Below are 24,515 nucleotides of genomic sequence, written 5' to 3'. Positions count from 1 at the left end.
CCACATAATTAGGTAGGGCTGCAGCAACTGATCTGCCAGATCAACCCCACCCATATGCTGGTTATAAGCCTTGATGCACACTGGCTTCCTTGTGCTCTCAGCTCTGCCACATACAGAGACCTCCACAGTCCTCTCATTGTGGATGGTGGTAAGAAGGTATACATCCTTCTTGTCTCTGTACTAAACTGCCAACAGCTCCTTTTGGCGCAGAGCTGAGGTCTCACCCCCATCGTAGCCGGGTGCGTGCAAGTTGTCCTGGGAAACCTGCGCGGTTCTTTCTAATTGTACTTCAAGCTACTGTATCAAAACAATACAGTAGCTTAAACAAAAGGACACTTGTATAGAAATTGTCTAAATACAAGTGGTACCCTTTGTTCATCAGGGGTAATATCAGGTCCCAGACAATCTTGCCAGTGGTTCCTATATGTTCTGTGCAACCTGGAGGGTCAAGGTGGATATCCTTTCCCTTTGTACACCTGGAATGCCTGAGTATACCCAGTTTCGTTCTCACAGAGCTTATACACCTTTACACCATACCTGGAGTGCTTGGAAGGAATATACAGCTTGAATCCTAGCCTTCCCTTATACTTCATCAGGGATTCATCCACACATATATTCCTTCCACATGTATAAGCCTCTGCAAACCTGGCAGCAAAGTGGGTAATCAGGGAGCGGATTTTATACAGTCTGTCAAACTGGGGATGCTCCCTAGGGGGGAACAGGCTGTTGTCGCTGAAATGCATGAAATGTAGAATCATTTCATACCTCTTCCTCGACGTACACTGGGAGAAAATGGGGGTAGAGTAAATGGGGCTACTGCTCCAGTAGGAGTGGATGGAGAGTTTCTTTATGATGCCCATCAGAATAGTCAATGCCCAGAATTTTTTAAATTCTGGCACATCAATGCTTTCCCAAAAAAGTGTCAGACTTTGCAGCACTGAACTGATGGGCATATAAATTAGTTTGGGTGACAATGTTTTCCAATACATCACATCATTGCCCAGAAACACCTCCATAAACTGTTGGGGGCTAAATCCTGCCACATCCACATTGATGCCAGGATTTGCAGTGAAGGGTGGGATATTTGACCTCTGGTGATAAGGCATAACCCACCCTTTAGCAGCAATGGCAGCTGGAGCAACACGTCTCCTTTTGGCAGGGGGGCTAGCAGCCACAGATACATCACTATCAGTTGAGACTGTATCTAATGATGTATCTGAGCATATGGCAGGGTCAAAATTGGTCATAGAGGCGTTTGACTCTGACGCAAGGATGGCATACGCCTCCTCAGCACTATATGTTCTCTTTGACATGATTTATTTGTATCTGTCACAGAGAAAAAAAAATTACTAAAAAAAAAAAATTAACACAATTTAAATTTCAATTAACTAAATGGCTTTTGGATTTCACCAAAAAATTACTGAAAAAAAAATGAACCCCTAAAAAAAATGCACAGAGAGCAAAAAAGTGCTGCTGTGAGTACCAGTGATTTATAGTGATCACTGGCAAGTTAGGGGTTAATGGCTCTGAAAAGAACCTTTTGGGTCTCACAATTTTTAACAAATATATTAAGCTAAATCTCTCTCTCCTAAACACAGATCTCTCTCCAACAAAAACGCAAGTGAGGAGAGGGAGGGAGATCCATACTGGTCAGAGTCAATATTGACATGATCAGACAAATGGGATATTTTATTATTAAAAATTTAATTATAGGGCAAGCTCAGATTGGATGACCCTAGCTTGCCCCTATGATGAGGCATGCTAGGGATACCCCCAGAAGCCCCATGATGCACTGGGCAGTGCCATCTTTGAAGCCACATGGGGAGGGGGGCTATATGGGGCTTTCTATATATATATATATATATATATATATATATATATATATATATTTTATATATATATATATTTTATATATATATATATATTTTATATATATATATATATATATATATATATATATATATATATATATATATATATATATATATATATATATATATATATATATATATATATATAGAGAGAGAGAGATAGAGATAGATCTCTCTCTAGCTCTAATACTGTTTGAGATGCTGGAAGCGATCTCGATCGCTTCCAGCGCTCAGATTACCAGAGGACGTGTCAGGCACGTCCTTGGTCCTTAACGGACACTTTTTGTAGGACGTGCCTGACACGTCCTCAGTCGCTAAGAGGTTAAAGGGACAGTAAAGTCATATTTAGACACTCATCATTTAGACAGAGCATACAATTTTTAAACAACTTTCCAATTGACTTCTATTATTTAATTTGCTTCTTTCTCTTGTTATCCTTTGCTGAAAGATTTATCTAGGAAAGCTCAGGAGCAGCAAAAAACCTAGGTTCTAGCTGATGATTGGTGGCTGCATATATATACTGATTGTCATTGGCTCACCCATGTGTTCAGTTTGAAACCAGTAGTGCATTGCTGCTCCTTCAACAAATGATACCAAGAGAATGAAGCATATTTAATAATAGAAGTAAACTGGAAAGTAGTTTAAAAATGTATGCTCAACCTAAATCATGAAAGAAAATATTTAGGTTTCCTGTCCCTTTAACATAAAACCAAGCGCAACATAAATGCTCTTAATAAATAGGTTGAAAAGCTCAGGCGCATAAGTGCATTACTTGTTGCTGGCACCAACAGTGAAGGCTGAAGAATGAAATTGCTTACTAAGGGGCAGTGATGGGAGTTTATATGGTAATTGGTTGTAGCTGAGCTGACATTCATGGAGTGTCGGTGTCTCTATAAGGGTTTTATTTCTTGTGATAGCCTTTCTGGTAATCATGGTAAGTATTCTGTTTTCATCTACTGTTTGCAAGATGACTGCCTTCTGATGGAAAGTTTAGACATGCAATCTACTTACAGTTAGTAGAATCCAACAGTAGCTTAACTCAGACAAATTCCACAGCAGAGATTTGTGAATCCTTCAAGCTTTATTGATGCAAAGAAAGAATTCTTAAGTTCCAGAAGGGATAATTGCCAGGTAAAAAGAATTTGCCTCTACAAAGCTATTAGCAGAAAGTTGTAGCAAACTTTACACACACAAAGTGAAACTAAAATGGAGGCAGGAAGTGACCTCAAAAAGGTTAGAGGTAGAACAGAGAATATACATTAAATTGAATACAATAATAAAACATAACACTAGAGGGAGCACAAGAACTAAAATAGCACTTAAAGATGTACATATGAATATATGGACAGAGCACTCCCGGTCTGGTATCTGTAGATACCACTATATAAATCAACCAATAAACATAAAAATGTTGATTGAAGCCTCTTTATCCATGAGACCTGCAAGACAAAGAAAGAGAGAAAAACATACAAAATGCAATTGCAAACATAAGTCCCTGTTATTTTCACGAGTATTCTTGAATTGTAGCAGGGCTGGCACTGTCTCCTGCAGTCATCTCTCTATTGTAATCCTTACAAATTGTCAACCAGTGTCTATGAGTATAATCACAGTCCATGTGAAATAGAAGAAGTACAACTTCTGTAATCCAAGACCAGGTACACTTCTAAGAAGTGTAGTAGCTTGAAGGTAGTTCTCTTTATCAGGTCCCACAAACTCAAATGTAGTACTGCTTGATGTTGTATCTGTAGAGTTTAACAAGAATGCTGGTCCTGTCAGCCATGTCAATTTCATGCATTGTGCTGAAGTTAATGACCTGGTTGTAAGATCTGCAGTATTTTGGTCAGTACGTACGTAATACCATTGCTCTGGTTTTGTAGATCTCCTGATGCGTTCTACTCGGTTGCTGATAAATCCTACATGTGGTTTTCCTTTAATGTCGGTCACTTTTAGGTAGGCCACAGCTGCAATAGCTTCTATAGATGCATCTGAGAAGATGTAGATCTCTGTTTCTGTAGCTGTTGATAGATATGTAGAAGCATAACAACGTGGAATACAGAGCTTTTCAAGAGCCTTCAAAGAATCTGTCCACTTTCCCAACATCTGATATTTCTCTCTAGGTAGTAAAGTATCCCAGGACTTTGACTCTGATGAAAGCTGTCTAAGCAGAGACTTTCCTTGTATAGTCCCTGGAGCTACAAACCCCAGTGGGTCATAAAGACTGTTAATAATTGATAAAACACCACGTCTAGTGTATGGCTTTTCATCAGTAGAAACTTTGAATACGAATGTATCAGTTGATATGTTCCAATATAGACCAAGACTTCGTTGTACAGGTGGTGTATCTGTACCTAGATCTAATTCTTTGAGGTCCGTTGCATGGTCTGCAGGAGGAAAGGCTTTCAACACCTTGCTGCTGTTTGAGACTATTTTATGAAGCCTTAGGTTTGCTAGATAGCATCTTTTGTGTTCTTTTAAGCAGATCAATGGCTTCTTCATCTGTAGGTACAGACTTGATTCCATCATCCACATAGGAGTCTCTTTCTACATATTGTCTGGCATCTGTTCCATTTTTCCCTTTCACCTTCTTGAGTTGTTCTTCTCAGTCCATATATTGCCACTGCAGGTGATGGACTGTTGCCGAAGACATGCACTCTCATGCGATAATCTATTATCTCAGCACTAGTATCATTGTTGCGATGCCACAGAAATCTGAGGTAATTGCTATTGTCTTCTCGAACAATGAAACAATAGAACATCTGTTGTATGTCAGCCATGAATGCTACAGGTTCTTTCCTGAACCTGATCAATACTCGGAGACTGTTAGTAAGGTTAGGTCCAGTAAGAAGAACACTATTGAGTGACATGCCCTTCATACTGTGCACTTGAATCAAACACAACCCTTATTTGACCTGGTTTGTGTGGATGATAGACGCCAAATGAAGGAATATACCAACATTCTTCACCTTCATTTAGTGGAGGAGCTGGCTCTGCATGCTTATTTTCAAATATCTTTTGCATGAATGATACAAAGTGTTCTTTTATCTTTTGATCTTTGTCTAGAGTACGTTGTAAAGAAGAAAGTCTAGAGAGTGCTTGAACTCTGTTGTTAGGTAACCTTTGTCTTGGATTGTGAAATGGCAGAGGGGCTACCCAACTGTTTGAGTCATCCTTGTAAAACTCTTTGTTCATTAACTTAAGAAATTCTTTATCTTCAATAGAAGGAGCTAGTTTATTGTCATGCTGTGTTGTGTGGAACACTGTACTTCCAATGTTGTCATCATCTGGTAAGGGAGTAACTATATCATCTTGACTGGCATAGTATGAATGTTCATAGATTCCAGGTCTCTCCTTAACATGGTAGTGATTTGGGCATGGCTCAAAGTAAGATGGACTCCATTAATTAACATATTAGTTTTCAAGGAGTTGGTAATATCTGTTCTGTAGATCTTTCCTATACAGGCATCTCCAACTATTACCCAGCCAAGGTCAAGTCTCTGAGCGTATGGAGTATTATGAGGTCCATTACATTGCTGGCGTACCTTGTGTATTCTTAGAATGTCTCTACCAAGTAAAAGCAATATCTGGGCATTCTTCTCTAGAGCTGGTATGCAACTAGCTATGTGTTTCATGTGAGGATGGTAATGTGCTATTTCTGGCGTAGGAATCTCATCCCTGTTATTTGGTATTTGATTGCATTCAATAAGTGTAGGTAAAGGCAACTGTGTACCATCTGTAATAGAAGCTATTATGAAATCACTAGCTCTTCTTCCTTTTGTTTCAAACTGACCTTCACATGTACCAAGGGTGTAAGCTGAAGGATTACCATTTACGTTGAATATGTTGAAGAATTCAGTTCTAGCCAGTGATCGATTGCTTTGATCATCCAGAATTGCATACATTCTTACTGATTTATCAGGCTCTCCCTTAGGATACACTTTGACAAGACATATTTTAGAGCAGGACCTTCCACTAAGTCCTTCACCGCATATTTCAGTACATTTTGAAGCAACAGATGTTTTGTTTGTTGTCTCTTCTGCTTCCTCCCCGTCATGCTTTTCAGCAGGGGCAATACTTTCAAGTGGAAGGAAACTTGAAGACTCTGGGTGGAGAGCAAACACATGTCTGTCACTATTGCATTCTGAACATCTAATATTGGCTTTACAGTTTCTAGAAAGATGATCTGTTGAAGCACAGCACCTGAAGCCTAGTCCATCATTCTTAAGAAGCTCTATGGGTTCTTGCAAAGGTTTTTCTCTAAAGCTACAACATTTCTTAAGTGGGTGAGGCTTCTTGTGCAATGGGCATTCTTGAATTAAATTCTTTAATTTCTCACTTTGCATTCCCTGACTGGAAGGTGCAACATCTGTCTTTTGGACAAACACTGATTTCTTTGAGTTCTTGAATCTTGAAGTTTCTTTCTCATGTTCTGGAGAAGTCACTGCCCACTGATTTAATTCGGTTAAAGAGAAACTTGGATCATTTCTTGTCTATGCTATGTCTTGGATGAACTTACTGAAAAAGGAAAAGGGAGGGAATGATACATTATTCTCTTGCTTGTATCTTGATCCTTGTGTTGCCCATTTATCTTGAAGAGCATGAGGTAACTTCACCATAATTGGATTCACACCTTGTGCAGTATCAAGATAACGCAGTCCTGATAGACATGGATCTGCTTTAGCTGCTTCTAGTTCCAGCAGAAGATCACTTAACTCTTGTAGCTTGCGATTCTCCCTAACTGTGACTTTTGGAACTTTTTGCATTTTCTTTAAATGGGCATTTTCAATTACTTCTGGACTACCATAGGTCAGATCCAAACGTTCCCAAACCATTTTTAAACCTGCAACTGGGTTGTCTACATGGACAACTCTGAGCCTCTTTACACGTTCTGCAGATTCAGCACCTAGTCACTTTACCAGCAGATCAAGCTCTTCTCTAGCAGATATACCTAAATCTTCAACAGCAGTCTTGAATGTAGACTTCCAAGACCTGTAGTTCTCTGGCAGATCATCAAATTTTGTAAGACTTGTATTAGTAAGCTCACGTCGAATCATATACCTTGCAAACTCAGACATCTCTAACCTTTCAGTCTTTGTGCCTGAGGTGCCTGAAGATCACTTGGGTAATCTGAATTGAATGCTGAGGGATAGTATGGGTTCGCTGATACATTTAATCCAGCTGAAGCCTTTTCTTTTACTGATCTTAATGGAGGTGACTGTGATGGGCCCCATACTTGTTTGTTTACAAGAGGTTGTGTGATTTGTGCATTGACACCTGAGCTTTTTTTTCTGCTGAATTGCATCTGTTCTGGCTGGAGCAATTGGATCGCTATTGAGATGTATATAATTTGTGGTAGGGTGCACATCATTCCAACCTCTGTCTTTAAGAGCATTGCCTCCTTCTTCCTCCTCAAAGGAGTTGTAGTGTTTTCCACTCTGGTTAAGAACATAATCACATGTTCGCTTCTCTGGGTAGTCTGATGCCACCAGACTGATAGAATATTCTAGGAGCTCTTTTGTATTGGCTGCCTCAAGTACCTTTAATCTTGCCTTGGCGACAGCTACTTCTTTTTCATTTTGCAGTATTTCTAAATCTGTTTCTTTTTTCGCTGCTTCTAATTCTTTTTCCTTTTCCCATTTTGCTGCTTCTAATTCTTTTTCCTTCTCCTGTTTTGCTGCCTCCATTTTCAGTGTTGCTTCTTTTTTGCTAAAAGAGGCGCGCACCATTGCAGCTTCTGCTTCTGCACGTGCTTTGATAATGGCGGAGCTTATAGATGAAGAGGAAGTACTTCTAGATTTAGCAGAGCGAATTGTTGAAGCAGCACGCAGTGATCTGGATTCTAGCAAGTCTGCAATCCTGCTTTCAACTGTTGCTAATGTGCTTTGCACTAGTTTCTTGCGCTGTAGACTAGATTCATTAAACTGGGTTTGAATTTGCACAGTTTCCTCAACATTAGTTTTTGATAGCAGATTAAAATATTTGCGTGACAACTTTTCATAATTTTCATAACAAGCATTAAGTCTGTCAGCAATCTTGTTTAACTGTTCTCTGTCATCAGGAGTTTCATTTGCTAAAGACAAACATTTTCTAACCTTCTCCCACATTTCATCCAATGCATCCACTAATTCATCTTTCTCAGCTTGATAACTTTGTATGACTTTCTCAGTGGGCTTTATTATACGCTGTGGTCTAATGTTCTGCTCTCTCTCCTGTGACAGTGTAGCTTGTATTGCAAGTTCCTTTTCAGACATTTTAAGTAACTAGATTAGAGCTATTTTAACTGCAGTCATAAATTTCTCTGAGGAAACTGACAGTTTATACAAAAGTTCAGTGTAAGCTTATCAGCTGCAGATCATCTTGTGTGAGTCAGTGCAAATGCTTAATTGAGATTTCCTTGTTAAATGCACAAACATTTACTGAGCTGTGGTGCAGCAAGCAATGCAGCTTCTCATTTATATAAAGTCCTTTAGTTACACACTGAGCTGTGTTCAGTTTAACAAACATGAGTCTTTCTATTGAAGATTAATAACTCTGAAGGAATTCTTTTTACTATTCTGTTTTCATCTACTGTTTGCAAGATGACTGCCTTCTGATGGAAAGTTTAGACATGCAATCTACTTTCAGTTAGTAGAATCCAGTAGTAGCTTAACTCAGACAAATTCCACAGCAGAGATTTGTGAATCCTTCAAGCTTTATTGATGCAAAGAAAGAATTCTGAAGTTCCAGAAGGGATAATTGCCAGGTAAAAAGAATTTGCCTCTACAAAGCTATTAGCAGAAAGTTGTAGCAAACTTTACACACACAAAGTGAAACTAATTTACACACACAAAGTGAAACTAAAATGGAGGCAGGAAGTGACCTCAAAAAGGTCAGAGGTAGAACAGAGAATATACATTAAATTTAATACAATAATAAAACATAACACTACTAGAGGGAGCACAATAACTAAAATAGCACTTAAAGATGTACATATGAATATATGGACATTGGACAGAACAGTAAGATTATTGTAATTAGTTCCTTACTCTGCTTGTAATCCCTTAGCTACCAAATCAATATAACAAATTGCTGTTGTTCTTTGACTACCAATGGGTTAACTATATTGTAATATAATGTATAATGTTGAGTATTTGCAGACGTAGAAGCTGTTTTCTCATTATATCCTTGTCATGGTTTGTTCGGTGTACTTTCCATGTTGGATTTCTGCATATCAGTGATGTTCTCTTTGAGCATAGATGTTGGAAATGTTTCCTTTATAGTGGTAAAATGTCAGTTCTCCACAGAATTTTTTGTCAACCAGGTGGCATAATAAAGTAGCCTCGTGGGGGAAGATTAATACTTTGAAATAATGTAATGTTTTCTGTTTATAAATATGTTATCCAAAGTACAAATTAATTGCATATTTTTACATACATTAATGATTATTTGCAAAACAAACAATGAAAACATTTATTATTACCTAATTTTTTTATTTTTTTTTTAAGATTGGCTTTAGTTCTAGACCAGTGGTCAGTAAAATAAGCCGAGTGTTGTGCCCATTAAATATGTCCTGTGGAAAACATTGCATGTTCTCCTATTTCATACACTTGTATCTTAAAGGGACAGTGCACACTCATTTTTATATAACTGTATGTAATAGACACTACTATAAAGAATAATATGCACAGATACTGATATAAAAATCCAGTATAAAATGGTTTAAAGATTTACTTAGAAGCTCTCAATTTAGCTCTATTGGAAAGCCCACTGCAAGTGGGAAATAAGACACTTCCCCCTCCCCCTTCTTTTGCATATGAAAAGACCCTTTACACAAGCAGGAACATGCTGGAGAAGGTAGCTGACCGTATTCTCATAAAACTTTGGGGCTTGGTTAGGAGTCTGAAAATTAGAGGAATGTTATTTAAAAATAAGCAAAACCTATACATTTAAAAAAAAAACAAAAAAAAAACAACAACAACTTTATGGGCTATATAAATAGATCATCTACAAAACATTTATGCAAAGAAAACATGTATAATGTCCCTTTAAGTGCTGGTCATGGATGTTGCATATATATCCCCATGTTGCAGTAATGATTGTTTAACATTGGTCATGTTCCCACTCCTGTTGGGGGGGGACGGGGACGTGTACAGTGGGGATTGCTTCCAGGAGGAGGAATTGCTAAATATTATTAATGTGCATCTTGTATTATGCTTCTATGTCCAGGGAGAAAGTAAGGACCTGCTGTTTGTGCTGACGGCCAAATATAACGCCTGCATCCTAGAGTACAAGCAAAGTGGGGATAGCATTGATATCATCACTCGAGCACATGGCAACGTGCAGGTAGGAGATGGGGGCAGACATTCTTCTTATGCACACTTTGTTACAATCTGTCTCTCACAGGCTAGTCTATCTTGTAAGTTCCTTTATACTCCTTCACCTTCTATGTTATCTCCCCTCCACCGGTTTAGGTTCTCTGCTGTTTTCTTTTCATTTCTGAAATGTGCTTTTTTCTTGAAATTCCTTTGTTCAGGATCGCATTGGTCGCCCCTCGGAGACTGGTATTATAGGGATCATTGATCCAGATTGTCGTATGATTGGTCTACGTCTTTACGATGGTTTGTTCAAGGTGATTCCGCTTGAGAGAGACAACAAGGAACTAAAGGCATTTAATATCCGTTTGGAAGAACTACAGGTGATTGATGTAAAGTTCCTATACAGTTGCCAGGCACCTACCATCTGTTTTGTATATCAAGACCCCCAGGGACGACATGTAAAGACATACGAGGTATCCCTGAGGGAGAAAGAGTTCAACAAAGGGCCCTGGAAGCAAGAAAATGTGGAAGCTGAAGCGACCATGGTAATTGCAGGTAAACAGAAATATATTGGGGGAAAAATCATGTGAAAAGGGCAAGATGATAAATATTTGAACTCAAAGCAAATTACATTTTTCTTTGTGCTTTTCAGTACCAGAGCCTTTTGGAGGAGCAATTATCATTGGGCAGGAATCTATTACTTATCACAATGGCGACAAATACCTGGCAATAGCCCCTCCCATTATCAAGGTGATCACAGGAGTCTATACATCAATAAATGCAATGTAGACATTTCTTTTTTTTCCCCTGAGGATGCAAAGTGTATCTTAGTATGACATAGATGTGAGACTGGTATGTTTAGTTTATGGGAATAAAAAGTCACATACTTGTCCTCAGCCCTGGCATACTCCACTGACATGCTACCTACATAGATGTTCACGCACTGCTGAGCAACATTGGAGAAAATCCTGTTGTTCAGCTGACTTCCTGCATTACAAGTTCGTTTTAAACTCCTACTATTCTGCCCTTAACCTCTCCAAGCAGGACTACTTCTCTACTCTTTCTTCAAACCCAAAACGTCTGTTCTCCACTTTTAACACCCTTCTCCGCCCACCCCCACATGCTATTTCCACTTCTCTCTCAGCTCAAGATTTTGAAAACCACCATTTCTTGCCGCCTCCACCTCCAAAAACATCTCCAAAATTCGCCACTTTCTCACACAAGAAGCAACTAAGACTTTAATCCACTCTCTCATCATTTCCCGCCTTAAATATTGCAACTCCATCCTCTCTGGCTTGCATAGCTGCTGTCTATCTCTGTTACAATTCATAATGAATGCCTCTGCCAGGCTCAGCTTCCTTACACATCGCTCCTCATCTGCTGTACCTCTCTACCAGTCCTTCACTGGCTTCCTCTAACCTCCAGAATAAAACATAAAATCCTGACTATAACTTTTAAAGCTCTCAATAACCCTGCTCCTCCCTATATCTCCAACCAAGTCTCAAGATAATTGCCCTCCTGTCCCCTTCGCTCTGCTCATGACCTCCTCTCCGCCTCTTTAGTCACCTCCTCACATTCCCGTCTACAAGACTTATCCAGACTGGCCCCTATTTTGTGGAACTCTTTGCTTTGCTCTACACAACTCTCCCCTAGTTTTCAAACTTTCAAGCGCTACTTAACCCTTTGGCTGCTAAGCCATTTCCCACCTGTGTGCTAAGCCTTGTTTTGAGCTTTTTGTTGCAGTTCACGTTTAAAGACTTTTAGAAGTAAAGTTTGTGTGAGTAAACTACACAAACTATATATTGTTTTTTTCAGCAGACCCAGCAGATTCAAAATATACCATTATTATATGTGTATGTATCATCAGGTTTAAAAAAATAGCAGGTAAAATGTGAAATAAGTGTATTTTTTTTTACTCCTGACTCAATAAATAATAGTATGTAATTTTATTTTTCTAAGCTCTATCATCAAAACCGGTGTGGATAAATATTTGTAGTAGGCGACCTGTCTGAAATAAGCAGAAATTAAGAACATTTCACAGTTTTTTACCACTGTCTTATTGCAGGCATGTCAATTTGATAAATTATAAAAAAAAAGCATCTTAGAATTTACTGTACTGTTTTCAGCAATTAAACAGTTCTAGCCACCTGAGAAATTAAAATGGGGTACACAAAGCACACATTTGCAGAAAGTACACCCCTTGGTGCATCAAATGAGGGGCCTCAAGCATTTCTAGCATGAATTTGGGGTGCGCAGCGAATAAATAAAATAAGTTGCATTGCTTAAAAAAAAAAAAAAATTCTAAGCAAAGAGCCATATTCCACTTATTACATTGTTTATTTATGTGCTAGCCATACATGTATCCCCTTATTTGATGTACCAAAGGGTGTACTTTCCAAAAATGTGTATTTCTTTCCTAAGACATGGAGAGTCCACAACGTCATTCCAATTACTAGTGGGATATTCACTCCTGGCCAGCAGGAGGAGGCAAAGAGCACCCCAGCAGAGCTGTTAAGTGTCACTTCCCTTACCCATAACCCCAGTCATTCTCTTTGCCTCTGTTAATGGAGGATGTGAAGTTTTGTTTGTTATTGCTATTTCTTCTCTTCGCAGAGTTTCTTAACTCTCAGCTCTGCAGTGTGATTCGCCTTAACTTATTTTTCGTGCTGATAAGGAGGACCATCGTACTAAATTGGGGTTTCTCCCTAAGGTTGTTTCGGATAGAAATATTAATCAGGAAATTGTTGTTCCTTCTCTTTGTCCTAATCCTTCTCATAAGGAACATCTGTTGCATAACTTGGATGTTGTACGTGCTCTAAAATTCTACCTAGAGGCTACTATGGATTTTCTCCAGTCTTCTGCCCTGTTTGTTTGTTTGTTTTGTTTCTCAGGAAAGTGTAAAGTTCAGAAGGCCACCTCTACTTCTATTTCCCTCTGGTTGAGAAGTATGATTCGTTTTGCATATGAGACTGCTGGACAGCAGCCCCCTGCGTGAATTATGGCTCATTCCACTAGGGCTGTCTCCTCTTCGTGGGCTTTCAAAAAATGAAGCTTATGTGGAACAGATTTGCAAGGCGGCAACATCGTCCTCTCTGCATACTTTTTCCAAATTTTCCAAATGTAATACTTTTGCCTTGGCTGAGGCCTCTTTTGGGAGAAACCCCAATTTAGGTCTGCTTGTCTTGTTCTCCCTCCCTGTTCATTCCGTGTACTCTAGCTTGGGTATTGGTTCCCACTAGTAATTGGAATGACGTTGTGGACTCTCCATGTCTTAGGAAATAAAATAAAACGTATGCTTACCTGATAAATGTCTTTCTTTCCGGACATGGAGAATCCACGACCCCACCCTCTTGATTACAGTATTTTTTGCTAAACCTCAGGCACCTCTACACCTTTGTGTTATCTTCTTTTTTCTATTTCTCTTCGGCTGAATGACTGGGGGTTATGGGTAAGGGAAGCGACACTTAACAGCTCTGCTGGGGTGCTCTTTGCCTCCTGCTGGCCAGGAGTGAATATCCCACTAGTAATTGGAATGACGTTGTAGACTCTCCATGTCCGGAAAGAAAGTAATTTATCAGGTAAGCATACATTTTATTTTTATTTAATGTATCTTAGTTTCCCAGGGTTCTACAGCTGTCTGTCTGCAGACCGAACCCATAAAAGTTGAAAGGCTATTTTTTTTTTTAGACTATTTCATGATTGCCATGTTTGCAATTAAACAGTGCTAGCCACTTGTAAAATTAAAATATGGTACATAAAGCACACATTTGTAGAAAGTATACCCTTTGGCGCATCAAATGAGGGGCTACATGTATCTCTAGCACATAATTGAGGTGCACAACAATTAACGCAATATGGTACTTAGCATTAAAAAATATATATGTTGTTTTAGCAAAGAGCCATATTCCACTGATTACATTTTCTATTTTTCTATTTTTGTGCTAGCAATACATGTGGCCCCTCATTTGATGCGACTTGGTGTGTACTTTCTAGAAATATTTCATTTATATACCATATGCATCATCAGTGAAGGAATCAGAGTCTGAGTTTATAGAGAACTCAGCTGCTTCCTCAGCTCTGAGACACTTATCTATAATTCTGTCGCTAAAAAATATATAATTTTTATTGCAAAAAATAAGCTTCTTTGCAGTAAAAATACAGAAGTTTTGAAAGATGGAGAGAGCTGCGTAAAGAGGCTGTTTTACTAATCTTCCACGCAGGCTAAAAGACTGATTATAAAAATATTATTATTATTTTTTTTTAAATAGCATTCCTATTTAATCATGGGATTACAAATATAATATTGGTCCATATTGTAAAAGGAAATGTGACATTTCTCAGCTAGGTGATCGCTGCGATAACGCTGGTTACCACAGTGATCATTTAGCTATAATACTTAAACAGATATTTATTTTTTTAAAAAGTTTATTTTTATAAAATGTATTTTGAGATACAGGCATCTAAGCAGCATGCCCCTATCTCCCTATAACTGACCGTTGTCAGTTTTAAATAAAGTTGCGCAATGACGTGACCGTCGGGGTAAGAGTGGATGGGGTCCTCCAACCTCCATCCAGGTACGGGAGTGCTAGCGACGGCTCAGAGCCGTCGTTGGCACCTGAGTGTGAAAATTTGTGACGGCTCAGAGCCGTCGTTGGCATTTAAAGGGTTTATGACTCTACTGTTCAGGGATGCATATAATTTTACACTAACATTTTTCTATCTTAGTCCCTTTCCTCCTTTAGCTATCTCCCTGAACCCCCTTAGCATGTAAGCCTACGTGCCTAGCTGCTCTGTAGATCACCCTCATGAGAGATGATTTACAACAGTGAAACTCTTGGCAGGGCCCTCTATCCCTTTGGCTCCGATAACTGTCACCTTGCATATTAGACCCATGTCTTTAGCGCTGCGGTACCTGTCGGCACTCTATAAATAACTGATAATAATAATAATATGGGAATGTATAGTTTTGTATGAAGGAAAAACATTACTTGAATCATAATGGGAGAAGGGTGCATGTGAGAAACGTCATGAATATGCAAGTGTCTAAAGAGGCCGTGTCTACAAGAATATTATAAGGACCGAGGGTAAGTACATGTGTGAGGACTTTATATCTGGGGCATGCATGTATGTTAAAATTGTATACAGATGGCCATTTATGTATACAGCGGTTATAAAGGAGGCTTTGTATGTTTATATGGAATGTATGGAGGCCAAGAACATGAGTGCTTAGGAGAAGGGGATTAAAGGGTATTTGAACAATTACATTCATGAAGGCTATAGGATGGAGCAATATGTATGTTTTTTTTTTATTTTTTTATTTTTTTTGTGCGTATATATGTATGTATAAATCTATCCCATATGTGTGAGGAATATATAGAAGGGAGAAATAGAATTAGCGCTATCTGATCTTTTATTTTCAGCAAAGCACCATTGTTTGCCATAACCGTGTAGATGTGAATGGCTCACGATACTTGCTGGGAGACATGGAGGGCCGACTCTTTATGCTGCTGTTGGAGAAGGAAGAGCAGATGGATGGCACTGTGACTTTGAAGGACTTGCGTGTGGAACTTCTAGGGGAGGTGAGAACATTGCAAATGTGTCAACTCTTTAGAACAACACCATTATAAGTCCTGTATATATCTTCCTTATAACAAGGCATATATGTTATTATCTGTGTGTGATGTGTTGGAGTTGTTAGCTCTTAGCCAATATCTTATTACATTTTGTCTTTCTCAGACTTCCATTGCTGAGTGCCTCACATACCTAGATAATGGTGTGGTGTTTGTGGGCTCACGACTAGGAGATTCACAGCTGGTGAAGGTAATATTTAATTATGGAGTCCTTGACTTCAGGGGCGGAACTACCATTGGTCTAGCAGCTGCAGTAGCTTTAGTAATAAAGTGCTTGGGACCAATAGTAGCCAGTCTATTGACTAGTCATGAGCAGATTGTGTGCAATCCTAATGTAGGAAAGCCATTTATTGTTGCAGGTCCATCTATCCTCATTAAATAGAGCAGCATGTATATTATTACTATTGCTTACTACGGAGTTACCATGGGGGGGGGGTGTCTATCAGGTCTGCTACTGATTGACTTACTCCTTTCCCTTATCATTTAACTATTTTTTTCATGCATATTATTTTCAAACAATTTCTGCCAGGTTTAAAGACCTATTTGAACTAAAAGTAAGCTTCTGGATCTTTTACTGCAAGTTATTACTTAATTATAAATGTCCCTGAACTCGTAAATATTCAAATTTGTATTACAAAAATCACCTAGAGCCATGTGTTTTCTGTTCATGGCATGTCTATGACTAATATACATTTGCGTAAAGGGACAGTAAATGCCTCATAATTAAAATAAAATAAAACAAAAATACTGCGTTCTTCCAATAGATTAACATATAAGCAGAATCTGAATGTTATTAGAACAAATTGGCACCTTATTTGCTGCAAGTGCTTTTCATTGGGCAAACTCCATCCAACATGTTTCTTATTTGAAGTAGCCAATCTGTACAAAACTGACTTGTTCTAAGATAAGTGTTTAACCCCCTCAAAGAAGTTAAACCCATACTTAAAGTCTGCAGCACTGCAAATTCCGAACACTAAGCAGTCGGACAACCAATGAGGAGCAGCAGTCCCATGCACTGACAATTTCCTTGGACCTCCTAAACAAAACTTTGCAAGGTTTAAACCCATATAGCATCACTAACCCTATCTGGCTAACATATTTGAGCATGTCATTTTTACAATAGATGTTTTTAAGTGCATGGCTGAAAATACATTATGTCTTTAAATTGGGCGACAAGTATGTTGTTATAAAATTCCTCTGTGCAACTCTGCTTTTTAATCCTCAAAACATTCTAGTTAGTACTAGATAGCACATTATTTGTTAATCAGTAATAATTTCTTACATAATAACGATTTTAAAACACAGAAATACACTTCTAGAGCTGTCTGTGATTTTTCTTACACTTTATAATGAAGAGGAATAATGCGATTGTTGGACTGTGTATAAACAGGTAGTCTCATCACCTCTACATTGTGTCTCCTGTTTGTTCATCACAAACCCTCTCCTATCTCTATTTTCTCTCTCTGGCTCTTTAGCTCACTGCAGATAGTAATGAGCAGGGCTCCTATGTTGTGACCATGGAAACCTTCACCAACCTTGGACCCATCGTGGACATGTGTGTGGTTGATCTGGAGAGACAAGGTCAAGGACAGGTTAGACTTGCTGACGTCTTCTGTTCCATGTGACTCCCATATCAGACTTCAGTAATGGCTTACAGTGATTTTATTTTCCTTAGCTGGTGACCTGCTCTGGGGCTTTTAAGGAAGGATCCTTGAGAATTATTAGGAATGGCATTGGGATTCATGAACATGCCAGCATTGACCTTCCAGGCATTAAAGGTATTTTGAAGACATAGTGCAGTTGAAGAAAAGGTCTGGCCTGGGAAGTAAAGCATCGATACTAACGACGTGGGGAGTGGACAGAGTTATACTTTATACAGGGGCTACTTCGCTTGTTATTATTTCTGGGAATCATTTAGAGGTGTTCGGAGACTGTTGGTTCTAACAAACTCATTTCATTTTCTTCTTCACCTTAGGTTTATGGCCTCTTAGAGTAGCTGTCAATCGTGAAACTGATGACACGTTGGTTTTGTCATTTGTAGGACAGACCAGGTCAGGTCTTTGGTGCATTCTGTGTCATCACTTTATCTATTTTGTAGTGATAAATTCTTTTATTTAGGTTGCTTATTCTCTTGAATATCTCACAGGGTTCTGACCCTTTCTGGGGAAGAAGTAGAAGAGACTGACCTTGCCGGCTTTGTTGATGATCAACAAACGTTTTTCTGTGGCAATGTGGCCCATCAGCAGCTCATCCAGGTATAATGGAAGGTGATACTGAATTCCCTCAGCACACTTGCCTTACTATTAGATCACATTTTCATATACTCTGTACTGTACTATCCGACCTTGACCCCTAAACGTTTCCTTCTATTTATTTTATAAGATCACGTCGGCCTCTGTGCGACTGGTTTCCCAGGATCCACAGAGCTTGGTGAGTGAGTGGAAAGAGCCACAAGGCCGAAAGGTCAGCGTCTGTTCCTGTAACAGCCGTCAGGTACTGCTGGCTGTGGGCAGGGTCTTGTACTACTTGGAGATCCTGGCTGGGGAGCTGCGTCAGATCAGGTGATGCAGAATATGATTTTTTTTACCTTTTTGATTTATTTATTTATTTCTTGTTCTGTTTGTTCACCCTATTTAATTGTCTATTAATTTTCTGCACAGCTTCACTGAGATGGAACATGAAGTCGCTTGTCTTGATGTCACACCTCTCAAAGGCAATGATGCCATGTCAACTCTCTGTGCTATTGGCTTGTGGACCGATATATCTGCACGCATCCTTAGCTTGCCGGACTTCCAGCTCCTGCACAAGGAAATGCTGGGGGGAGGTAATTGTGTTTGGGTTTATGAACCAGGGTGGTTGCATGGAGTGGATCTAATTGAAGAGAAGGTCCCAAAATAATAAAATTTAAATGTTCTGCTTGAATGAGCTATTTTATGTTTGTATTCTATATAATAGCTTGTTAAAATGATTGTGTTTTTATTCCTTAGAAATCATCCCGCGATCCATACTAATGACATCATTTGAGAGTAGTCATTATCTGCTTTGTGCATTGGGAGATGGAGCTTTGTTTTACTTTAGCCTCAACACAGAAACTGGTAAGATGCTGGTACTTGTACCCTGGGTAGTACTGCCCATGCCCTGGGGTTATTTACTTCATAATGGGAAGTGTTTGTTTTACAACTACATTACTACATCATTCATTTGTAAAGTAATATTTATTGTACGTGATATGCCAATATCCCGTTCAATTTAAATGCACACAGACCTTTTTTAAAACCTTGTGTAATAAAAAACTATTTCTCTTGGTCTCCTCTGTTGAAGCTTAGCTCCTTTCCATTAGTGCATACAAAGGTAGGCTCAGCAGTGTGTACTATGTGGCAGCCGTTTTTGTAACAATGTTCTGTATATAGTGCCCAAGACGTGCACACTCCTGAGCCTACCTCAGTACGCTCTCAGGGAGAGGAGTTAAGTTTTAACAAAGAATAGACAAAGAGAGAGGGAGAGGTATATTTGGTAATAGAAGTAAATTAGAAAGTGTTCCAAAAGTGTGTGTACTATCTATATGTACAAGTCACATAATCTCAAGAATTCTTACTCACGCCATGTCCAAAACGGCTGTCAGGGGGTCAGGAACAAACTCAAGTAATATGAATGCAAGATCCGCACTCATTGAACTTATAGTGACAATTAGCATTTATTTAGGTAACGTTTCATGGACGCAGCTCCCCTTCTTCAGACCAGTCTTGGTATAATAAATTAAATAAAAATAAAAATATATATATATATATATATATATATATATATATATATATATATATATATTCGTTTTTGTGAAACGCTAAATACTGTGTCCCTTTTTCCAAGGTGTTCTGAGTGACAGGAAAAAAGTGACTCTTGGTACACAGCCCACTGTGCTCAGAACTTTCCGATCTCTGTCTACAACTAATGTGTTTGCCTGCTCTGATCGGCCAACTGTAATATACAGCAGTAACCATAAGCTGGTCTTCTCTAACGTCAACCTGAAAGAGGTGAACTACATGTGCCCCCTAAACTCTGAAGGATACCCTGACAGGTAAGGCTCATCCACTCTGTGTGGTAATCGTAAATAATCCAGTTATTCTTTCCAACTGTAAACTATTGTTTTAAGGATATTTTATTTTTCTTTAAAAAATTCTTTTTTCTTCTGTTATGTGTGATCAGTCCACGGGTCATCATTACTTCTGGGATATAACTCCTCCCCAACAGGAAATGCAAGAGGATTCACCCAGCAGAGCTGCATATAGCTCCTCCCCTCTACGTCAGTCCCAGTCATTCTCTTGCACCCAACGACTAGATAGGATGTGTGAGAGGACTATGGTGATTATACTTAGTTTTTATGACTTCAATCAAAAGTTTGTTATTTTAAAATAGCACCGGAGCGTGTTATTACTTCTCTGGCAGAGTTTGAAGAAGAATCTGTCAGAGTTTTTTACTATGATTTTAACCGGAGTAGTTAAGATCATATTGCTGTTCTCGGCCATCTGAGGGAGGTAAAGGCTTCAGATCAGGGGACAGCGGGCAGATGAATCTGCATTGAGGTATGTAGCAGTTTTTATTTTCTGAATGGAATTGATGAGAAAATCCTGCCATACCGTTAAAATGACATGTATGTATACACTTCAGTATTCTGGGGATGGTATTTCACCGGAACTACTCTGTTAAAGGTCACTAATCCTTTTTAATAACTATTTATCATGTTAAACGTTTTTGCTGGAATGTAGAATCGTTTACATTGCTGAGGTACTGTGTGAATAAATATTTGGGCATTATTTTCCACTTGGCAGTTTTTTTGCTTTAATTGTGACAGTTTCGTTTCTCTTCACTGCTGTGTGGGAGAGGGAGGGGCCGTTTTTGGCGCTCTTTGCTACGCATCAAAAAATACCAGTCAGTTACTTTTACATTTCCTGCATGATCCGGTTCATCTCTGATAGATCTCAGGGGTCTTCAAACTTCTTTGAAGGGAGGTAAATTCTCTCAGCAGAGCTGTGAGAATTCTTATAGTGACTGTGAATAAAAACGTTGCTTTGTATTTTTTATGTCAAATTTAATTATTGTTATTTTACTAATGGGAACAAACCTTTGCTAAAAGTTTTGTTGTTCTAAAGTTTGATGCTATAACTGTTTTTCAGTTCACTATTTCAACTGTCATTTAATCGTTAGTACCTCTTTGAGGCACAGTACGTTTTTTGCTAAAAAAGATTATAACCAAGTTGTAAGTTTTTTGCTAGTGTGTTAAACATGTCTGACTCAGAGGAAGATATCTGTGTCATTTGTTCCAATGCCAAGGTGGAGCCCAATAGAAATTTATGTACTAACTGTATTGATGCTACTTTAAATAAAAGTCAATCTGTACAATGTGAACAAATTTCACCAAACAGCGAGGGGAGAGTTATGCCGACTAACTCGCCTCACGCGGCAGTACCTGCATCTCCCGCCCGGGAGGTGCGTGATATTTTGGCGCCTAGTACATCTGGGCGGCCATTACAGATAACATTACAAGATATGGCTACTGTTATGACTGAAGTTTTGTCTAAATTACCAGAACTAAGAGGCAAGCGTGATCACTCTGGGGTGAGAACAGAGTGCGCTGACAATGCTAGGGCCATGTCTGATACTGCGTCACAGCTCGCAGAGCATGAGGACGGAGAGCTTCATTCTGTGGGTGACGGTTCTGATCCAAACAGATTGGACTCAGATATTTCAAATTTTAAATTTAAATTGGAGAACCTCCGTGTATTACTAGGGGAGGTCTTAGCAGCTCTCAACGATTGTAACACCGTTGCAATACCAGAGAAACTGTGTAGGTTGGATAAATACTTTGCGGTACCGGCGAGTACTGACGTTTTTCCTATACCTAAGAGACTAACTGAAATTGTTACTAAGGAGTGGGATAGACCCGGTGTGCCGTTCTCACCCCCTCCAATATTTAGAAAGATGTTTCCAATAGACGCCACCACTCGGGACTTATGGCAAACGGTCCCCAAGGTGGAGGGAGCAGTTTCTACTTTAGCTAAGCGTACCACTATCCCGGTGGAGGATAGCTGTGCTTTCTCAGATCCAATGGATAAAAAATTAGAGGGTTACCTTAAGAAAATGTTTGTTCAACAAGGTTTTATATTACAACCCCTTGCATGTATCGCGCCGATTACGGCTGCGGCAGCATTTTGGATTGAGTCGCTTGAAGAGAACCTTAGTTCATCTACGCTAGACGACATTACGGACAGGCTTAGAGTCCTTAAACTAGCTAATTCCTTCATTTCGGAGGCCGTAGTACATTTAACCAAACTTACGGCTAAGAACTCAGGATTCGCCATACAGGCACGTAGGGCGCTGTGGCTAAAATCCTGGTCAGCTGATGTTACTTCTAAGTCCAAATTACTTAATATACCTTTCAAGGGGCAGTCTTTATTTGGGCCCGGTTTGAAAGAGATTATCGCTGACATTACAGGAGGTAAGGGCCACGCCCTACCTCAAGACAAAGCCAAAGCTAAGGCTAGGCAGTCTAATTTTCGTCCCTTTCGGAACTTTAAAACAGGAGCAGCATCAACCTCCACTGCACCAAAACAGGAAGGAGCTGTTGCTCGTTACAGGCAAGGCTGGAAGCCTAACCAGTCCTGGAACAAGAGCAAGCAGGCCAGGAAACCTGCTGCTGCCCCAAAGACAGCATGAACCGAGAGCCCCCGATCCGGGACCGGATCTAGTGGGGGGCAGACTCTCTCTCTTCGCCCAGGCCTGGGCAAGAGATGTTCAGGATCCCTGGGCACTAGAGATCATATCTCAGGGATACCTTCTAGACTTCAAATTATCTCCCCCAAGAGGGAGATTTCATCTGTCAAGGTTGTCAACAAACCAGATAAAGAAAGAAGCGTTTCTACGCTGCGTACAAGATCTGTTAATAATGGGAGTGATCCATCCGGTTCCGCGGTCGGAACAAGGACAAGGGTTCTACTCAAACCTGTTTGTGGTTCCCAAAAAAGAGGGAACTTTCAGGCCAATCTTAGATTTAAAGATTCTAAACAAATTCCTAAGAGTTCCATCGTTCAAAATGGAAACTATTCGGACAATCTTACCCATGATCCAAGAGGGTCAGTACATGACCACAGTGGATTTAAAGGATGCTTACCTTCACATACCGATCCACAAAGATCATCACCGGTATCTAAGGTTTGCCTTCTTAGACAGGCACTACCAGTTTGTAGCTCTTCCATTCGGATTGGCTACGGCTCCAAGAATCTTCACAAAGGTTCTGGGTGCCCTTCTGGCGGTACTAAGACCGCGAGGGATTTCGGTAGCTCCATACCTAGACGACATTCTAATACAAGCTTCAAGCTTTCAAACTGCCAAGTCTCATACAGAGTTAGTTCTGGCATTTCTAAGGTCGCATGGATGGAAAGTGAACGAAAAGAAGAGTTCTCTTTTTCCTCTCACAAGAGTTCCATTCTTGGGGACTCTTATAGATTCTGTAGAAATGAAGATTTACCTGACAGAGGACAGGTTAACAAAGCTTCAAAATGCATGCCGTGTCCTTCATTCCATTCAACACCCGTCAGTAGCTCAATGCATGGAGGTGATCGGCTTAATGGTAGCGGCAATGGACATAGTACCTTTTGCACGCCTACACCTCAGACCTCTGCAATTATGCATGCTAAGTCAGTGGAATGGGGATTACTCAGATTTGTCCCCTACTCTGAATCTGAATCAAGAGACCAGAAATTCTCTTCTATGGTGGTTTCATCGGCCACACCTGTCCAGGGGGATGCCATTCAGCAGGCCAGACTGGACAATTGTAACAACAGACGCCAGCCTACTAGGTTGGGGCGCTGTCTGGAATTCTCTGAAGGCTCAGGGACTATGGAATCAGGAGGAGAGTCTCCTTCCAATAAACATTCTGGAATTGAGGGCAGTTCTCAATGCCCTTCTAGCTTGGCCCCAATTAACAACTCGGGGGTTCATCAGGTTTCAGTCGGACAACATCACGACTGTAGCTTACATCAACCATCAGGGAGGGACAAGAAGCTCCCTAGCAATGGTGGAAGTATCAAAGATAATTCGCTGGGCAGAGTCTCACTCTTGCCACCTGTCAGCAATCCACATCCCGGGAGTGGAGAACTGGGAGGCGGATTTCTTGAGTCGCCAGACTTTTCATCCGGGGGAGTGGGAACTTCATCCGGAGGTCTTTGCCCAAATACTTCGACGTTGGGGCAAACCAGAGATAGATCTCATGGCGTCTCGCCAGAACGCCAAACTTCCTCGCTACGGGTCCAGATCCAGGGATCCGGGAGCGGTTCTGATAGATGCTTTGACAGCACCTTGGAACTTCGGGATGGCTTATGTGTTTCCACCCTTTCCGCTGCTTCCTCGATTGATTGCCAAAATCAAGCAGGAGAGAGCATCAGTGATTCTAATAGCGCCTGCATGGCCACGCAGGACTTGGTATGCAGATCTAGTGGACATGTCATCCTGTCCGCCTTGGTCTCTACCTCTAAGACAGGACCTTCTGATACAGGGTCCATTCAAACATCAAAATCTAACTTCTCTGAAGCTGACTGCTTGGAAATTGAACGTTTGATTTTATCAAAACGTGGTTTTTCTGAGTCGGTTATTGATACCCTGATACAGGCTAGGAAGCCTGTTACCAGAAAGATTTACCATAAAATATGGCGTAAATACCTATACTGGTGCGA

The 24,515-nt window shown here is 39.9% G+C and overlaps 1 protein-coding gene across 1 annotated transcript in view; it reads left to right on the top strand.

Annotated features, from left to right (window-relative positions):
- Positions 1 to 24,515, top strand: part of DDB1 (damage specific DNA binding protein 1) — a 114,675-nt gene that overhangs the window by 18,698 nt on the left and 71,462 nt on the right. The window contains exons 3-15 of the mRNA XM_053720453.1: positions 10,074 to 10,190; positions 10,381 to 10,717; positions 10,815 to 10,912; positions 15,583 to 15,741; positions 15,899 to 15,982; positions 17,268 to 17,384; positions 17,468 to 17,570; positions 17,768 to 17,843; positions 17,939 to 18,047; positions 18,175 to 18,353; positions 18,453 to 18,616; positions 18,780 to 18,887; positions 19,657 to 19,864. Coding sequence (XP_053576428.1) covers positions 10,074 to 10,190; positions 10,381 to 10,717; positions 10,815 to 10,912; positions 15,583 to 15,741; positions 15,899 to 15,982; positions 17,268 to 17,384; positions 17,468 to 17,570; positions 17,768 to 17,843; positions 17,939 to 18,047; positions 18,175 to 18,353; positions 18,453 to 18,616; positions 18,780 to 18,887; positions 19,657 to 19,864 — 1,859 coding nt within the window. The remainder of the gene's footprint in view (positions 1 to 10,073; positions 10,191 to 10,380; positions 10,718 to 10,814; positions 10,913 to 15,582; positions 15,742 to 15,898; positions 15,983 to 17,267; positions 17,385 to 17,467; positions 17,571 to 17,767; positions 17,844 to 17,938; positions 18,048 to 18,174; positions 18,354 to 18,452; positions 18,617 to 18,779; positions 18,888 to 19,656; positions 19,865 to 24,515) is intronic.

This window comes from Bombina bombina, chromosome 7 (genome assembly GCF_027579735.1).
Source record: "Bombina bombina isolate aBomBom1 chromosome 7, aBomBom1.pri, whole genome shotgun sequence".
Lineage (NCBI taxonomy): Eukaryota > Metazoa > Chordata > Amphibia > Anura > Bombinatoridae > Bombina > Bombina bombina.
This window is presented reverse-complemented; position numbering and strand designations above follow the sequence as displayed.